The sequence below is a fragment of the Falco naumanni genome, chromosome 8 (genome assembly GCF_017639655.2).
Source record: "Falco naumanni isolate bFalNau1 chromosome 8, bFalNau1.pat, whole genome shotgun sequence".
Taxonomy (NCBI): Eukaryota; Metazoa; Chordata; class Aves; order Falconiformes; family Falconidae; genus Falco; species Falco naumanni.
The window spans coordinates 50707714-50723361 of record NC_054061.1 but is presented as its reverse complement, the minus strand read 5'-3'; the positions used below and the strand labels follow the sequence as shown (position 1 = coordinate 50723361).

Here is a 15648-nt window from a genome sequence, read left to right as displayed (position 1 = left end):
CTGCAAATGGAAAATTAAAAGAATGAATCTAGTAAGTAAATCATCAGGAAATATTTGCCTCTCTGAATTAAATCCTGTTTGACTTCATCCAAACATCTAACTGAGCTTTCTCCTACTAGAGCTAATCCTTAATAAATCAAATGTTACAAATAACTAGAAAAAAGAAACCCTAGGAGAAAGTCAGGGACTCATTTTTGCCAAATGTAAAATTAATATAAATGCATAAGAGTTTTCCTCTTTAGCTAAAAAAAAAAACAACAACTTGGCCCAAGCCCTCTGCTCCTCAGGAGACAAAACTCTCTTTCTTCAGGTCATAGAAACAGAGTGTGAACTGGGAGAATATTACACTCGGGAGATAACTCCTGCCCAGATGAGCAGGAGCACCTACTTCCTCTCCAAGGTAGCAATTAGGCTTTAGACTTTCAAAATGAAACACCAAAGCTGCCCGGTCCAAACCGTGAAACTTTCAAACTTAGCAACAACACTGGCTAATCCCCACCACAGCCTCTTTTGGCATCATGTGCCGCAGTCATGTACGTGCCTTGGCCCGCAATCAAACAAGCTGATAAACTCCATTCTCCTCACGTTGGGTCACTGGCCATGTTAAAATCCAGTTTGGCCAGACCTTTGCTTCTGTTAAGCCGAAGCATGGTTTCCAGACTTTTTCTTCCCGTGTGAAAAACCAGAAGAAAAACTGGAAGAAAACCCACCTCTGGGGATGCTTTCTACTCTAACCATTTCATTTCCAGATAATTACAGACTCGGGCACAGCCGGGTGGGATGCTTTTATGCAGCAACAGCATCTAAACTGTCTTGACCAGTGCCCAGCAATTTGCATTTCACTCATGTAACCAAATCCATTGTTTCAGTCGATGTGGAGAGGGCTGACCTCTCCGGCACTACCTCCACTGGGCAAGCTGCCATCTCCAAGCACAGTTCATGGCCACTTCTCCCCATCTAGGCATTGCTCCAATAAGCCAACCATAAATATGTGAGGGCAGGGTGCAGCACCCCATAACCCGCGAGTAAAGTCAATGGATTAACCAACTCTTCTTGCCAGGAAGGTGACTGTAGTTGGCTGCTCCTCCAGTGGCAAAATATTTTCAGCTGCTGCTCGAGTGGGAAGGCCAGCCAGTTGGTTTGAAACTGCCTCAAACAGGTTTCCCCTAAGGAGTTTTAAGGCAGGGAGGCAAAGCTGAAGTGCTTTTAACTGCCCAGACAATGGGGGGTTTGAGAAAGGAGGGAAATGCATTGCTTAGATGCTCTTCTTAGAGCTGTTTAACAAAATTAAATGGAAAACATACAATGCTTACAAATATTGCTGCGTTTTTATTAAAGATTTTTAGTAGAAAGTGCTTTGCTGATGTTAAGAGAGCTTTTATAAACTAATTATAAAGCACTTCTAATGCCTGTATTACTCATGCTTGCTTTTCCACTCCAGTCAACCCTCTCTGCTTCCCAGTCTTCCCTTTCTCTTTATTTTCTCACAGTCACTTTGCTGCTGGCTCTCGAAACAAGTCTGTGAGGCATAATAAAGGCAAACAAGCCCTAAATGCAGTGATTATGAGAAGACTTCCAACTTTTCAGTCCTTTTCTGTTGTGAAATAGCTAATCTGCTCCCTGGCCATTGAGCTATGCTCCACTGTCCCCTGAGGTCAGCACAGACCTCCCAGGTGCCCACCCAGGCACTGGTGAGATCCAGAAACCCTACGACCCACCTGGGGAGCAGCTCCAGAAAGCCTGTACCATTCCTCTGGGTGCTCCTTTCCTGAGGCACACTGCTGGGCACAAAGCAGAGTTTGGGGACTCACACTGTTCCACACATAACCAACAAACCTATTGCCCCTCAGCCCCAGGTCCTAAGAGATGCTGAGTCCCTCCCCACCGAAACACGCTTCAAGGACATTAGAAAGACATTAGCTTAGGATGGAGAAACACGAAAAAATAAATTATTTATATGTTCACAGCCATAACATGCGTCCTCTCAATACATAAGCTTGTGTGAGCCTTGCTTCAAAGCCTGAGGAGGGCTGCCTGCCTCCCTACACCAAGGTCTGACCTAGCTGGCAGCTTTCTCCATCTCCTCCTAGAGCTACTATTTGAAGTAGGTGAGGGCTGGCACGGAGCTAAGCCTGGTTTCCAGTGCTTGCCAGAGCTGAAGAGAGTTGCTAGGCTCTAACCTGAACTTCCCAGATGTTTAAGTGGGAGATACCATGTATAGGCATTTCCATGGGGCAAACAGCAACGATGGGATCCTCACGAGACCCTGTGAGGTAGGAAGGCAGGGGGGACCAGTGGCTGGCCCAAGGTCACACAGGAAGCTTGCAGCACAGCCAAGAAGAGAAGCCAGCCTTCATTAGACAGATTATATCGTATGGGAGGAGTCTGGCCCAGAAGGACAGGTACTGACTGCATGCCAACAGCCCTGAATTTGGAAATGCCCAGTGCTGGCTTAAGCCTTCGAGACCGCTGGTCTGCTCGAACCATATGTCGTGGTGTCTTGAATGCAGGTGCTGAGAACAGGAAGAGAAACTGCAATTCTAGTGAAATTCAGCAGGTGTTAATACTCTGCAGGTAGCTGAGGGAAGGTATGGGGAACCTGTGGCTTAGTTAGCCACAATGGCAGCTAGTAAATGCAGTTGTTCCCTTTGAAAAGGTGGCAGGTGGTTTGTTTCTCAGGAACTGTTATAAAAACCATAGTTTTTTAAAATATCCTCCAAGAAAAGGCTGTTTCTTAGAAATTAAATAGCAGCTGCAGTAGAGATGGTTAAAAAATAGTGAACCAGCAGCTCTGTGCTTGTTTTGCAATCAAGGGGTGGCTAGAGTTAATGTCCATTACATGCTAGCTGGCTTAGTCGATTTTTCTGTGTCACCACCCATCTTCATGCTCTCTCATACGCCACCTCCAAACCAAATTCTTATTTCATGGGTGGTTACACTGTGAAAGACAAGAAAACTTTTCTGTCGTGTTTATACAATCTTGAGCAACGGCAGGACGTACCCTTCAAAGGTTAAATAGCTGCAGAAGCCACTGGGGCCTTTTAAATGATTTTTTTTTATAGCCATGATAGCAGAGGCAAACACCACTGCTGTCTGATGAAGCAAAAGCAATGAAGTTTAGCTGCCAGCACTTAATCAGAGTAATTAATTATAAATACAGCAGATGAATTGGATTCTCCTTTGACTTGAACTGGTTTTACACACGTGTAACTCATCATTTTAAGGGTAATCACTCCTAATTTATCCTGCAGTGAGAAGAGAATCAGTCCTCATAGACACAGATCCTGATACAGATTTGTGCACAGACCTAAAAAACTTGCATAGTATTTAGCTTTAGCCAGCTACATGTCCTCTGCTCTCAGTGGAAGCAGACTCCTCACACTCAGCTTGGGATGGGATTAATCATTCTTCTGCCCTGACGATGGAGATAGTTTAAATCACTCTCGCTGATTGGACCTGCACTTTGCGTGGCTGAACATCGAAGAGATGAATCTCTGTCTGCAGCTTGTGGGGCTGGTTTTGCCCATGCTGAGGCAAAAGATGCTCACAGAAACAGGCAGAGCTTGCCCTTGTTTTGCCCTGATGGAAATAACTAGCCCTGGCAACAGCAGAGAGAAATAGGCTACCATTGCTCTGAATCTGAAGGGATTTTACTGGATTTCAGTGACTAAAATGACCAAAATCCAACGGCAGCAGGAGGAGAGCCAGAGTGGGGGAGGGGGCTAACAACACATAATTGCTTAGGATTTCTCGGAAGTTTGTCTTGAATTTGTTGCATCCAATTACATCTTTTGTAATCACAGTATTGTGGGGTTTTGTAATCATTCCACTGTGCTTTGGATCATTTTCTTTTCTCCCCAAAAATCTCACCAGAATTTCTGAGAAATGAGAAAAATGCAGTCATCCAGTCCAGAAAAAAAAAAAAAAAAAAAAGGAAAAAAAGACAGACAGAGAAGGAGAGAAAATAACCCTAACAGATTGGAAAACTTCTTCAAAAATGCCTTGAAGACAAAAAACGGAAACTACAAATAGCCTCTATTTATACTCCTTGGGTTGTTTTCACCCCCGTACAAGCACTGCTGATGGGAAGTCTTTCAGCAGTTACTGCTAACTTATGCTGGGGGGGGCAGGGGGGGCAGGGAAGGAAAAAAAGGTAGCCAAAATACATCTTGCAAAAGGATGAAGAAAACATAGATGCAAACTGCTCCTGTGGCACGTTCCGATTCAGGAGGGAATTTCAGCTCCTAGCAGGCTGCATGCTGCTGTCATCCCCCCTGTCATCCCCCCTCCCCGAGACCAGAGAGCAAAGGCTCCCCCGTGCTTTGCCCTTCATCCTTAGGTTGCCTTCTCCAAGCTGTGTTGCCAGATCACTGCAGAACCGTGCGTTGGAGTAGAGAAGCACTCTCATCTGGGGCATGTCTGGAAAACCGTTCATTATGTAAGAAAACAAGATGTGCTAATGTGCACTTTAGGGGTTTTCTGCAGGCTGTTGTTCAGGAGTTACACATGGCTGTTTAATTTTATTTCTATGAATTCCTCACCCTTCTATCTTTAGCTACAGGGGTCTTGCGTTGCAAGATGTTTCGGGTATTCTTTGGGGGGAAAAAAGTCATGGTGAAACCAGGAAGAAAGTATATAAAGCATGTTAAGAATAAACCCCCTTTCCACAGCATTCTGCCTCCTGTTTCTGCTCTAAGGCAACTGAAGCAACTCACAACACTTTCATACCCCAAACCGCAGGACACTTGAGAAACTGCATTTGTGCTTCCCTCCTATCTATCTATCTGTGGAAAAAATTAGACTTTGGTTTCTGTGTCATTTTACTGTCACCACTCACAGGCACTTGACCACTAATAAAAAGGAAAAAAAGTATATAATAAAAGGTAACAAACACAAAAGGAAACTTTCCTGTTGAAAAGCAGCAGAGCAGGCAGAAGGCAAGGGGGTACTTTGCTTGCTTTGCAGTAAGGGGAACAGGTTCCCATCTCCTGATGGGATCCAGTGCCCTACAGCCCAGCCAACAGATAGAGACCAGTCTGCGCCAGGTTAGTGCTGGTGGCTGAAGGTCTGGGGACTGGCTGGTAGGTGCTCATGAGGATTAGGGGACGTGCTCACACGTTCTGCTGACATGTTCTGCTGTGCCAGCCCTGTTCCCTGAAGAAAACTCCCTCCACAGAGACATAGAGAGTGATGTCCCACTGCACCTCGCTGGCACAGTATCAGTCATGGCCTTAGACGCAACATGCCGTGAAATGCAAAAGAGCTGGTAATAACTGGGATCAGATGGGAGCTTTGCAGCTCGGCATTCCACATATCATTCATTTGCACTGGCTTTTTTCAGCACAACACTGAAACAAACACCTCATTAAGCACCTATTGTATAAAGGAGGTTGCAAGAGCAGAGCCCTGAGCAGCCCACCCTGATGTTCCTGGCTCTCTGCGTCCCTCGTTAATGATAGATGGTGACCCCAGAACCAGCCCACCACAGGACAGCCTTCTGACCCCCACAGTCTCAGCACAGCCTGTTACAACCCAGCTCCTGCCTTAGCTGAAGCACAAGTAAGCAAAGCTCTGCCGCCAAAGCTGGCCTGCAGCCTCTGCTATTTGGATGCTTCCACAACAATCCAACTGTGCCAGCTTGTAGTAAGAATGATTTCTGGGGCAAACAGCACACCAAACCTGCCTGATCCTCCTTCTACGTTGTGTAGGTAGCACAGCATCTCCTACTCCCTTGTCTCCCCAAAATATGGGCACTTGCAGCTCAACACCCTTCTGAGCCTCACCTCACTGAGGGTTTGAGCACAATAAATGCCTGGATGAGGGCAAGCGCTGTGCCATGCACACACCATGCCTTTCTGCATGTTCACAGCAGCGGTGGCCTCCCACTTTGGGTCTTGGAAGCAGCAAAATATCTATCTGGGGGCGCGGGAGGAATTAGCCGCTTGTAAGGGCTGGTTGGTACCCCTGAGGTGAGCTCTGCCCTGCCTGGGACAGCAGGTTGGAAAGGCAGGCATGCCGAGGCAGAGAGTGAGACAGAGATGAGGGAGTGGGCTGCTGCATGAAGCTGGTTGGTACTTTTGCTCCTTAATGCACTCTGGAAACAGGGGGATGGGAGCGTCCCTGTTTCTCCCACAAACAGGGGCCCTGCCACTGCTTTGTTCAGGAAAATTTTCTTTGAAGCAACCCTTTGTGTCACACTCTCTCTCAGCCACGGCAGTGCGCCTGCTTTGTCCTGCCAGCTCAGCCATGGAGTGTTTACAAGCCTCCCTCACCCTTCCAGGCTGTGGTTCAGCTCCATTGACACTGAAGGCAACAGACTCCTCTCTCGGCGTGTGATGAATCAATTACTTCCTCTGACACTCTATTACTATAGCCCTTACATCTCCAGATTGCAGATGAAAAGAGAGGGGGACAGGGAAGGGGAGAGGTCTCCTGAGGTCTCCTTCAATTGAGTTGTTGGACATCTGAAGAAATCCCCATCTGCCATATTTAAAGACACAGAGAGATGTTTTGCTCCTGAACGGCAGAAAAATCAAGAGGATTTTCACAAAAGAAAACCTAAGAAATCAAATGGGTCAAAAAACTTCAGCAACATGCAGTGAACATAGATCAATGGTGAGTCAGTCCCCTCTGCTGATGGAGATCCCAGACCTTGCTCCTGCCCGTGATTATCAGCCGAACATCGGTGTTACTGAAGGCACAACGTGTGAGAGCCAGGCGTTACACCTTCCCTTTTCACCGCAAAATAACAATGTAAATGAAACCTCACACCAACACTGCAGAAGAGGAAGGAAGCTGAGCACATGCCTCAAACTCTCGTGCTGCTGGCAGCTGGGAGTGTGTCCTGCTCCTTCAGCATCCGTCAACAACCCCAGTTCTGAGGGTTCCCTGGAGGTTTCTAATAGACTGAGCACTCCCCACGCAAACACCCTGCGTGAGGCATGGCCTCAGCAGGGACAGGACTGAGCGCAGGGGCTCTCCCACCACCAGCAAGCGAGGACTGCCTGTCTCAGCAAAGCGAGACCCCACCTCAAAACACGGGGGCACGCCATTCCCCACACCCACCGCAGTGGCTTCTATACCTCTGCAAGATGCGACATTTGGGGCAGCCATAACGTACACAAAGAACAGCTGTTTCTGTGCCATTTGCAACAGGACTAGGTCTTTGGCATAGGATTTCTGCTGTCAGACCTCACTACTCCAGGCTCTGCTTCTGGCACTAAACACTAATACCTCCATGTCTGACCCTGTGCTACTTTAAAACCACCACCACAGTACTGGACTGTGATTGCTCAGCGACACTGTACGTAGTCCTTGGGATTCAGGGGGGGGGAAAAAAAAAAAACCAACAAACCCCCCCCAGGTTATCCATTCTTTCTAATGATCTACTGATCTACTCACTGAGGCAGCATAAGGAAGGCTTTCTATGGTGTGTTTGAACTGATATATCAAAGACAGTTGCTCAAAACATCCTAGCTGTGATTAGTGGACCATGACTGCTATTAACTTATAAGGAATTCCAGGATCACCAGACTGTGGTTTGCAACATATTATTACATTGCCATTCAATGGTGGTGTGCAGCCTCTTGACTTGAAGAAAATGGAGAACTAGTCTCAGACTAAAAACTAACCTCACCCAATTCTTTCAAATAAGCTCTGCACTGAGCTCTGGCCAAAAGCAACCAGAAATTTCTTCTGTTTTCAGTCTGCTCTTTGCAGTCTTTTTCTTTTTTTTCTTTTTTTTTTTTCCCATTCATATTTAATTGCAGAATTCACACCTGGCCAGAAAAGGCTAGGAATGAACCAGTCATCGTCTGCAGTGCTCTGACCTGCTCCTGTGTGATGCTGCTACGTGGCAGCCTTTTGAGGGGCGTGTGGAATGCACTGTTGCTATCTAGACTGGATTTTATGCCTGCAGATGCCCAGGTTTTCTCTTCTTTGTAAGGTGGGGAATGTAAAGTGATTTGCTAAAGCAGGAACAGTAAATCAATAGCAGAGAAGGGGAAAAACCCAAATCTCACAACACTCAGACCCGATGTTGCTGGTGAGTCTGCCACTCCCCTGTTACAGCCTGACAATAGGGATGATATCCATTAAAAAGGCTGTGTGTAGCTAAGGCAAACAGTTGCTCATTAAAAACCTAAACCAGTTCCTGCAGAAATCAAGGTAAAGCCTCTTACTGCCTTTACCAGGCTTTGGGCCTGTCCCTTAACAAAAAAAAAAAAAAAAAAAAAAAAAAAAAAAAGCAAGCTAATTTTTTTTTATATCATTCTGGCACCCTCCTTACATTCACTAAACCTTCTAACTCCTGCATCCAGACAGCAAACCTGTGACAGAGAAGAGCACTGCTAACCCCGCTGTGTGATGAAAAAACCCGCGACCAACACTCATACCCCCACAGAGATTTGAGACCCACCTGTCTGGGATGAGCCTCTGTCAATGGGGTTGCCCGCAGTGAGCTGCAGCACTGTTGCAGAGAGCTGAGGGCCTTGGGCTCTTTGCTGAAAGCACAAGCTCCTCAGCGCCGTGGTTATCATCAGACCGTTTCAGTGGGATTGCTCTACTACTGTCCTATGGCATCTGTGCTAAGTGGGGTCAGCAAAGATGCAAGGGGCTTAAAGCTGGAGCGTGGCTTACGCTGCACGCTCAGTAAAGGCACATGTTCCTGACACTCTTAGCTGGATCCTGAGCCCAGTTAGTGAGGAGCCACCACAGCCAGCCCTGTGCCTGCTCCCTCCCCAGAAGCTGTGGGGGACTCACGGGTCCGGCTCCCTCCCTCGCTGGCCAGAGAGGCTGAGTAATAAGCCAGTACACCACCACCTCCTCCTCCTCACAATCAGGAAGGAGTGGGAAGAGGTCTCTATCTCTAACGCTATTGTTCCCAGTGTCACCAGCTGGCCCTCAATTAGTCATCATGCCAACAGGAAACAAGGTGCAAAGCCAGATCTGACTCCTATGTGCCGGATGTCGGTGAGCTGGCGGGACACAGGAGACCCCATGAGACTGCCCTTGAGGCCATCACCTTCTGCAGAGCCTGGGCTTGGTCTGTCCCTCCAGGGAGAGGCTCTGGGGCACAGGGAAGCACAGCTGTGGAGCAAGTGGTGCTCTCACAGCTCTGCGGGTGGGCAGCAGGCAAGAGAGATGTGAACAACCTTGAGCTGTTAACCTATGCGCTGGTCTAACGCCATCACAGCTAACCCATTCACTGACATTTCGTTTCAGAAAATGACCTGGGCTTGACAGGAATTATGAACCATACAGCGGATGCTGGACAGAGTTAGAAAACGGTAGAAGCTCATTTGAAGAGAAGTTGAGCTGCAGTGTCATGTTACCCAGACTGAATTATTTCCTGTAAGTTAGAAATGTTGCTTCTGGCTACCCATGTCACAAATGTATGAGCAAGCAAATGCCTTCCTCAACATCTCATCTCTGACTTACCCTCTTTGCAAAGTTAAAGCTCAACTCCCCCAGTGCTGCAGGAGATGCAGTCACTTCCCCTTGCATCCCAGCAAAGAACCCTCCCCAAGCTCTGGCGTTCCGTAGTGCTCCAAACATATTTCTCTTTTCTAAGCATGTTCTCAATCTCAAGATGAACTGCATTGTTTCTAAAATGTTTACTAATAAGCTAATTATACATACTTTTCAAAGCATTTACTAATTAGCTGTCCATAATTGCTGCCTTGTCTACTCTTAACCTTCACTGATGGAAGGATGGTTTCTTGCAACATTATGCTCGTGTTTGAAGGAGATGGCCAAGAGAGCCAGGCTGAACGCTGCAGCCACCAGCTGCCTGCCTGTCCGTGGGCACTGGGGCTGGCTGCAGCTCCCCCCTGCTGCCTGAGCAAGGGACTCGGGCCAGCATCTCTGCTGCTCTCTAGGAAGGATGCAGAGCTGTTGCATTCCAGTGCCAGGCTTCCTGGAAGCACAGGAGATGGCCACGCTGCCGTAAGAGGCCTTGACTGAGCCCACGGGCCTCACCCTTTGTACTGTGGCCTGGGAACACCAGCATGTTACTGCCAGTGTCCCCTGGCAGGTGGTGCTCTGTGAGACGGGCACTGGGAGTGTGGTGTCTTCCTGTGCCAAACCTTGGCCCCTCTGCCCTTCAGGCTGGGAGCAGGGGCATCTCCTGCCCTGCCCACCCAGTACCCAGCACAAACCGGGATGCTGAACATTTTGGAACCACTGTGACACTTAGGAGGTCACAGTGACAACTACATATGTCTTCTCTTTATGGTGGCTCCTGTTCCTGCTTTTGGAAGCCCTCAGGGCTTGACATGGGGAGACAAAGTCAGGAGGAAGAGCCCGACTGTGCACCTCTGGGCTGTCCCCGACTGGCCCGTTTTTGGAGCCCTGGGCCCCCGTCTCCAGAAACCTTTGCCAGCACTTGGCATGTGCCACCAGAGGGGGCTGCAAGCCACAGCAGCTGTCCCCCAAGTCCTCCCCAGGCAGGGATCCGACCGATCACATGCAACCCAGTCGCAGCATGGGCTACAGCAAAACCCGCTGGCATCTTCTGATTATCAGTCAGGGTGGTTTTTTTTTTTTTTTTAAAAAATACCATTCCTCTGGCGCAGATGCTATGATTCAGCTGAAAGGTCTTCTGCTTGCAGCGGGAGCACGAGCTCATCCGCCGTAGTCTGGAGGGAGTGTGCCTCTGCGGTGTCTGTACAGCCACGTCCCGGCACTCAGTGGCAGCTCTGCCCAGCCTAATCCTCTGGCAGAGTCAGCCGAGTGCAGCCAGGGATGGTAGAGCCAGTAGTAAAATCTCAGGAGGGAACTTTTAACAGTCCAAAGAGAAGCCCAGCAGTGGGAGGGAGGCACGAATGGAAAAGGTGGTTATAAATGCAGTGATTCACTCAGAGCTGAGGTTTCTGACATGTATTTTCCAAACAAGCACTGCAGATAGAACAGTGAAGCGGCAATTAGGAAGGCGCAGGCAGCTCAGCCACACAACTGCACGAGCTGGGGGACAGCCACCCCTGTTGCACACCTATTGCAAATGGTTCAGGTCTCTCCCAAGATCACAAATAAACCCCAGCATGCACAAGGCTGCCCAGCTACCGCCATGCCACGTGGGGAGTGGAAATATTTTGCCGCCACAGCAGCAGCAGCAGCAGCGTGCTCTTCTCCACTGGATGCCACTTCCCTGTTCAGAGAGCAGATACCGACGGCACGGGGCTGCAGTGCCTGAGCAACAGCTGCGCTTGCAGCACAGAGAAGAAACGGCGAGCAGACAGGCCATTACAATTATTTCCAAATAGTTTGGCAGGTCTTTTATCAGAGCATCAAACTTCCCTTTTGGCTTTGCCATTACTGCTGTGGCCCCATGGCTGCAGGACAGCATGAACAACAGCCCAGGTCCCATACTCCCTGTCACAGTGTGCCCACCCTCCTGCAACAGGGATCGCTGCTGTGCTGGCACACAAGAGCCACAACAGCAGGAGGCCAATTTTCTTAACCTGAAGTGCCTTCCCAAAGTAAGGTACTTCCTCAGAGCAAGGATAGAGTATGAAAGCGAAAGAAAGAGCAAAGAATATTCTGGGGCTTCAATTACACCAAATTACGTCTTTCATGATAGTGAGGTGGTGGCAGTGCAGTTACTTCTTAATGCAGCTGAACACAGGCAAAAAAAAAAAAAAAAAAAGGAAAGCCTAGATGTGCCTCCAGGAAAACAATAGCAACAAGCAGCACCGAGCAGCTGCCCCTGGCTGCCACCTCCAGGGCGTCCATCCCCAGCTGATGCTCCCGGGCTCCAGGCAGGGAGGGCTGGCTGCCCAAGCTGCTCTCCCCAGCCAGCGCCAGCAGCACCAGGTACACAGCCCCGTTCTGGCCAGCTGCTCACCGAGGGGAAGTCACTGACCCTTCCGCAGAGGTCCCCAGGGTGCCAGGCACCGTACAGAACACAGGAGGAAATGCCTCCTGTCCCAAAGGGAAATCTAAAGCAGATACAAGGAAGGCCAGAAAGGGCATAGTACAACTAAAAAGACTTTTTCAGACACTTTTGTAGGCCTTGGAATGGGTTTTAGGAATGTAAATGTTATGCTTTATGAGGGAGAAACTTTAGCCTAATAAGGTAAAATGAAATGTTGAAGGAAGAAGCAGCAGAGGAAGGGGTTATGGTGTTTACCTCTGGCAGCTGGAAGCACACAGGGCCCCGCTCCTGCTCTGAGGGCTGCCAGGTAGCAATACCAGAGCAGGGGGAACCTTGTCTGCCAAGAGACAGAATGCCATAATGGGGTTCATCAGTGTGTCACCTTTGTGTGAATGTGCTCTGTATTAATGATCTGATATCAAAAGAAAGGCTCTGCCCTGAGATTGTTTCTTTGATGCTGAACTGTAAAGGTTCCCACCTGCAGCTGCAACGAGGCCTTTACTTCTTAAAAGCCCCTCTGACACTCAGATGAGATTTATTACCAGATGGTCATCTATTAGTACTGCTTAATGCCCAAGCATTACACAGTGTTAATACTTGTCTCCTGGTAGGTCACTTAAAAACAAAAATCTCCTCCTCCTATCAATTTCTTTCAGGCCATGTTTATCACGCACTGTTTTCATTTGGTTTGTCATGCTTCCTGTCCAGCACTAGCACTGTCCACAAAGTTCTTTCAAGCCCACTCCTTTGCAGTGCTGCATCTGGGGAGCAGGCACCCAAAGTCAGTTTGGCTGGGGGCTGGCAGAAGCCCCAGTGGATGAACCCTGTTTCACCTGCGCACAGGCTTGCAGCTGAGGGAAAGGAGGCGCAGGCAAACTTCACTTTCAGGAGAGGTTTGGTGTTAATACCTCGTTTCTAGAGAGCCACGTCGCTGCAGGAGCTGACCTGAAGGGGAGACCCTGACAAACGCTCCACCATTAATGTCCCATATTGGGGACCAAAACCGTCCAACTCAACTCTTTTTGCTTTAACTAAAGACTCCCTCATGCACATACATGCAAAACAGGAAAGGGTGAGACCACATAGCAGCCACTCAGATATGACACGGTAAAGTAGAAAGCAGCAAAGGGACAACATCTCCGGCATTCAGGCAGCCCCTCCAGCACGTACCACCTGCGTCTTGGGACCAGATCCTGCTCTCTCACAGGCAGCAAAACACAACAGAAGTTGTCGAGGGTGCTTAGAGCTAAAACTGACAGTTTCCTACATGTGCAGGAGATGCCAGGTGCCTGTGGGGGTTTCTGGCTCTCTGACCAACCTGGCTTTGCTTGCCTGAGACCCTGGAAAGGCAGAAGCTGGAGTCCTTCCTACCCAGCTCAACCCCTGCCCTGCAGACAATATTACCCTGCCCAATACATATTGCATACTTTGCAGACTGCAAATATAGGCCTATAAAGCTTTTATTACTGTGAATTTGGGGCAACTACATTAGCTATGAGAAGGCTATACAGTTCAGCTTGTGCAAGCAATAATAAAATCTGATAGCAACCATCATTCTCACGTGCACTGCAGAGGCCTTGTTGTGCTCATCTATGCTCACATTAAGCCTTTTGCTGCCTTCTCCCCTCTCCAAACACAGGCCTCATGCTGCAAAGTGCTAAATGCCTTGCACACACCGTGACTTCAGGAAAAGTTCATGGTGCTCGAAGCCTTATTAGCCCAGGCTTTATCTGTAGGGGGTGATGAGATCCCCAGTGACATCAATCAACACACCTTCATTAAGAGTTAGAGGAGCTATGCTGATTTATGGTGGCTGAGGATCCAGCTCTACATTTCATAACCTTCAGTACATCATCAAACCCATGCAGAATCCTTTGTTCTCCACAGGACTGAATCTACAGCCCCATAAATGCTTCCGCTGTCCCTCTGTCCTTTTTGCAAACAGAGTTCCCCTCTCCATATATAACCCCATTTTAATCAACAGGACCAGCATGTCTGGCAAGACTGCTGTGTCAGACCTGTTTTAGGAGACTCCAAGCTCCTTCACAGCTCAGGCATCCCTGTAGCTGGCTGTGGATTCCAGATTAAACACACAGGTTTATACGTCTGCTGAGACCGTGTTATTAACTCAGCCTTTTATGGTGCCCTTTGATGCCATTAATTACTCTTTACTAGTTGTTAATTGTTTTTCCCTGACATCTAGTTTCCGAGTCCCTTCTTAGAAGGCCAAAAAAAAGCAAACAACCTCCAACCCCCCAGTTTACCAAACACAGCAGAATAAGCATTGTGGAAAGTCAAATCTAGTCCAGACAGCTCAGACCCCCAAGCCCCCAGCCTCACATAGTCCAAGCCTGGGTCTCCAGCCCAAGGGCTCTCTGTGCCATACCTCTGCCTAGTTACACACGAGGAAATTGCTCTGCTCTCTCAGCATGGTTTAAAAGCGAGTCCACTTCAACACTGAGAAAAACAAGCTGCCTTTTAACCAAAGTCAAACTCAGGTTGAAAGCCAGTTAGCTCTTGCTTTTAGGTGATATCAGGCTGAGTTAAGAACCACCAGTTCAGTGCAGAGTAGACTCATCCTATGGGTCAAAAGCAGCATCTTAAAACCCCCCAGTTGGTATGCACACTTCCCTCTGAAAGGCAATGAGATACAGCACTATGGGGGCTCAAGGGTGATGCTTGTTTTCACACACAAGGAAGCATGAGGCTCATACTGCTAGGCAAAAGCAGGGAGAGGAGGTGACTATGTACTAGAGAGGAAGAGGAAGGCTCTTACTTGCAGTCGTGCTTTTCAATTTCAAAGTGAGGGTTGAAGTTGAGGATAATCTTCTGGTTGGATTCAGGGGCGTAGATGACCCACTCGCAGTTCTGGTGGGAAGGGTAGTCATTGGGGTACCCCGGGGAGGTGATGTACCCGGCATCCTTGGAGTTCAGGCGGCCCCCGCACGGCTGAGCTGCAGAGACACAGAGGGGAACAAGGCATTGAAACAGGTTCTGGGCATCGGTTGTGCACAGCAGGTCCCTCCAGGCCACTGCTAGGGGTGGTCTGATAAAGGTCATTTTCTAGGCCACTGACATCCATTTGGTACTCTAACATTTCGTATTAATCTCTGGGCAAGGGCAATTATCCTACACAACAAACCTACGCCTTTTCCCCTCCACCTCCTGCCACACTTACACACCACATTTCACACAGACCAGGAAAGATAAATAAATGCTCTCACTGTGGCAATTACAGAGCCATAAAGTAAAAGACAGACTGATATCAGATCATCTGGAGCCGCCTCATTTTGTCCCTTCTTTTGCCTTCTTTGCAAGCTGCTCTGTGGCAGTGTCCCACAGCTGCCTCGGGAGAAACCAGCATTTGGATACTGCAAACTTGATACAGCTGCAGGAGTGCAGAAAGCTTTGCCACTCCCAAGGAAGGAAACTGAGGCACAGTGGGGCTGATGGCAAGCTGAGGCCCACCCATGTGGCCAGCGGCAGAGCTGAGGACAGTGTCCAGCCCTCCCGGCCCCAGCCTGCAGCCCCACGACAGCCCCTCTCCGCTTGCTGTGCTCTCCCTCCCCAAGCCCGTCTGCCCTCACAACCCCATCTTGGCAGACTGGCCTCCCAAAACCTTTCAACCTAACCCAGCCATTGGAACTGCAGACACAGCAGTGGCGGTTTTGTGGGGCTAGCCCGCAAACGGCTGGCAATGGCTGCGTGGTGAGCAGAGGAAGCCTTTCAGCTTTGGGTTAGAACAGGCCCTAGAGGGTGATTTCATCTTCAAAAAA

General features: G+C 48.7%; 1 protein-coding gene across 7 annotated transcripts in view; it reads right to left on the bottom strand.

Moving 5' to 3' along the window:
• The window catches only part of NRP2 (neuropilin 2), a 90678-nt gene that overhangs the window by 63901 nt on the left and 11129 nt on the right, over nt 1-15648 (bottom strand). For all 7 annotated transcript variants that reach the window (XR_005829356.1, XM_040604001.1, XM_040604003.1 and 4 more), the window contains exon 2: nt 14649-14826. Coding sequence is in view for 6 of the 7 variants with exons in the window: in XM_040604001.1 (XP_040459935.1) it covers nt 14649-14826 (178 nt within the window). In the remaining variant the exon portion in view is untranslated. The remainder of the gene's footprint in view (nt 1-14648; nt 14827-15648) is intronic.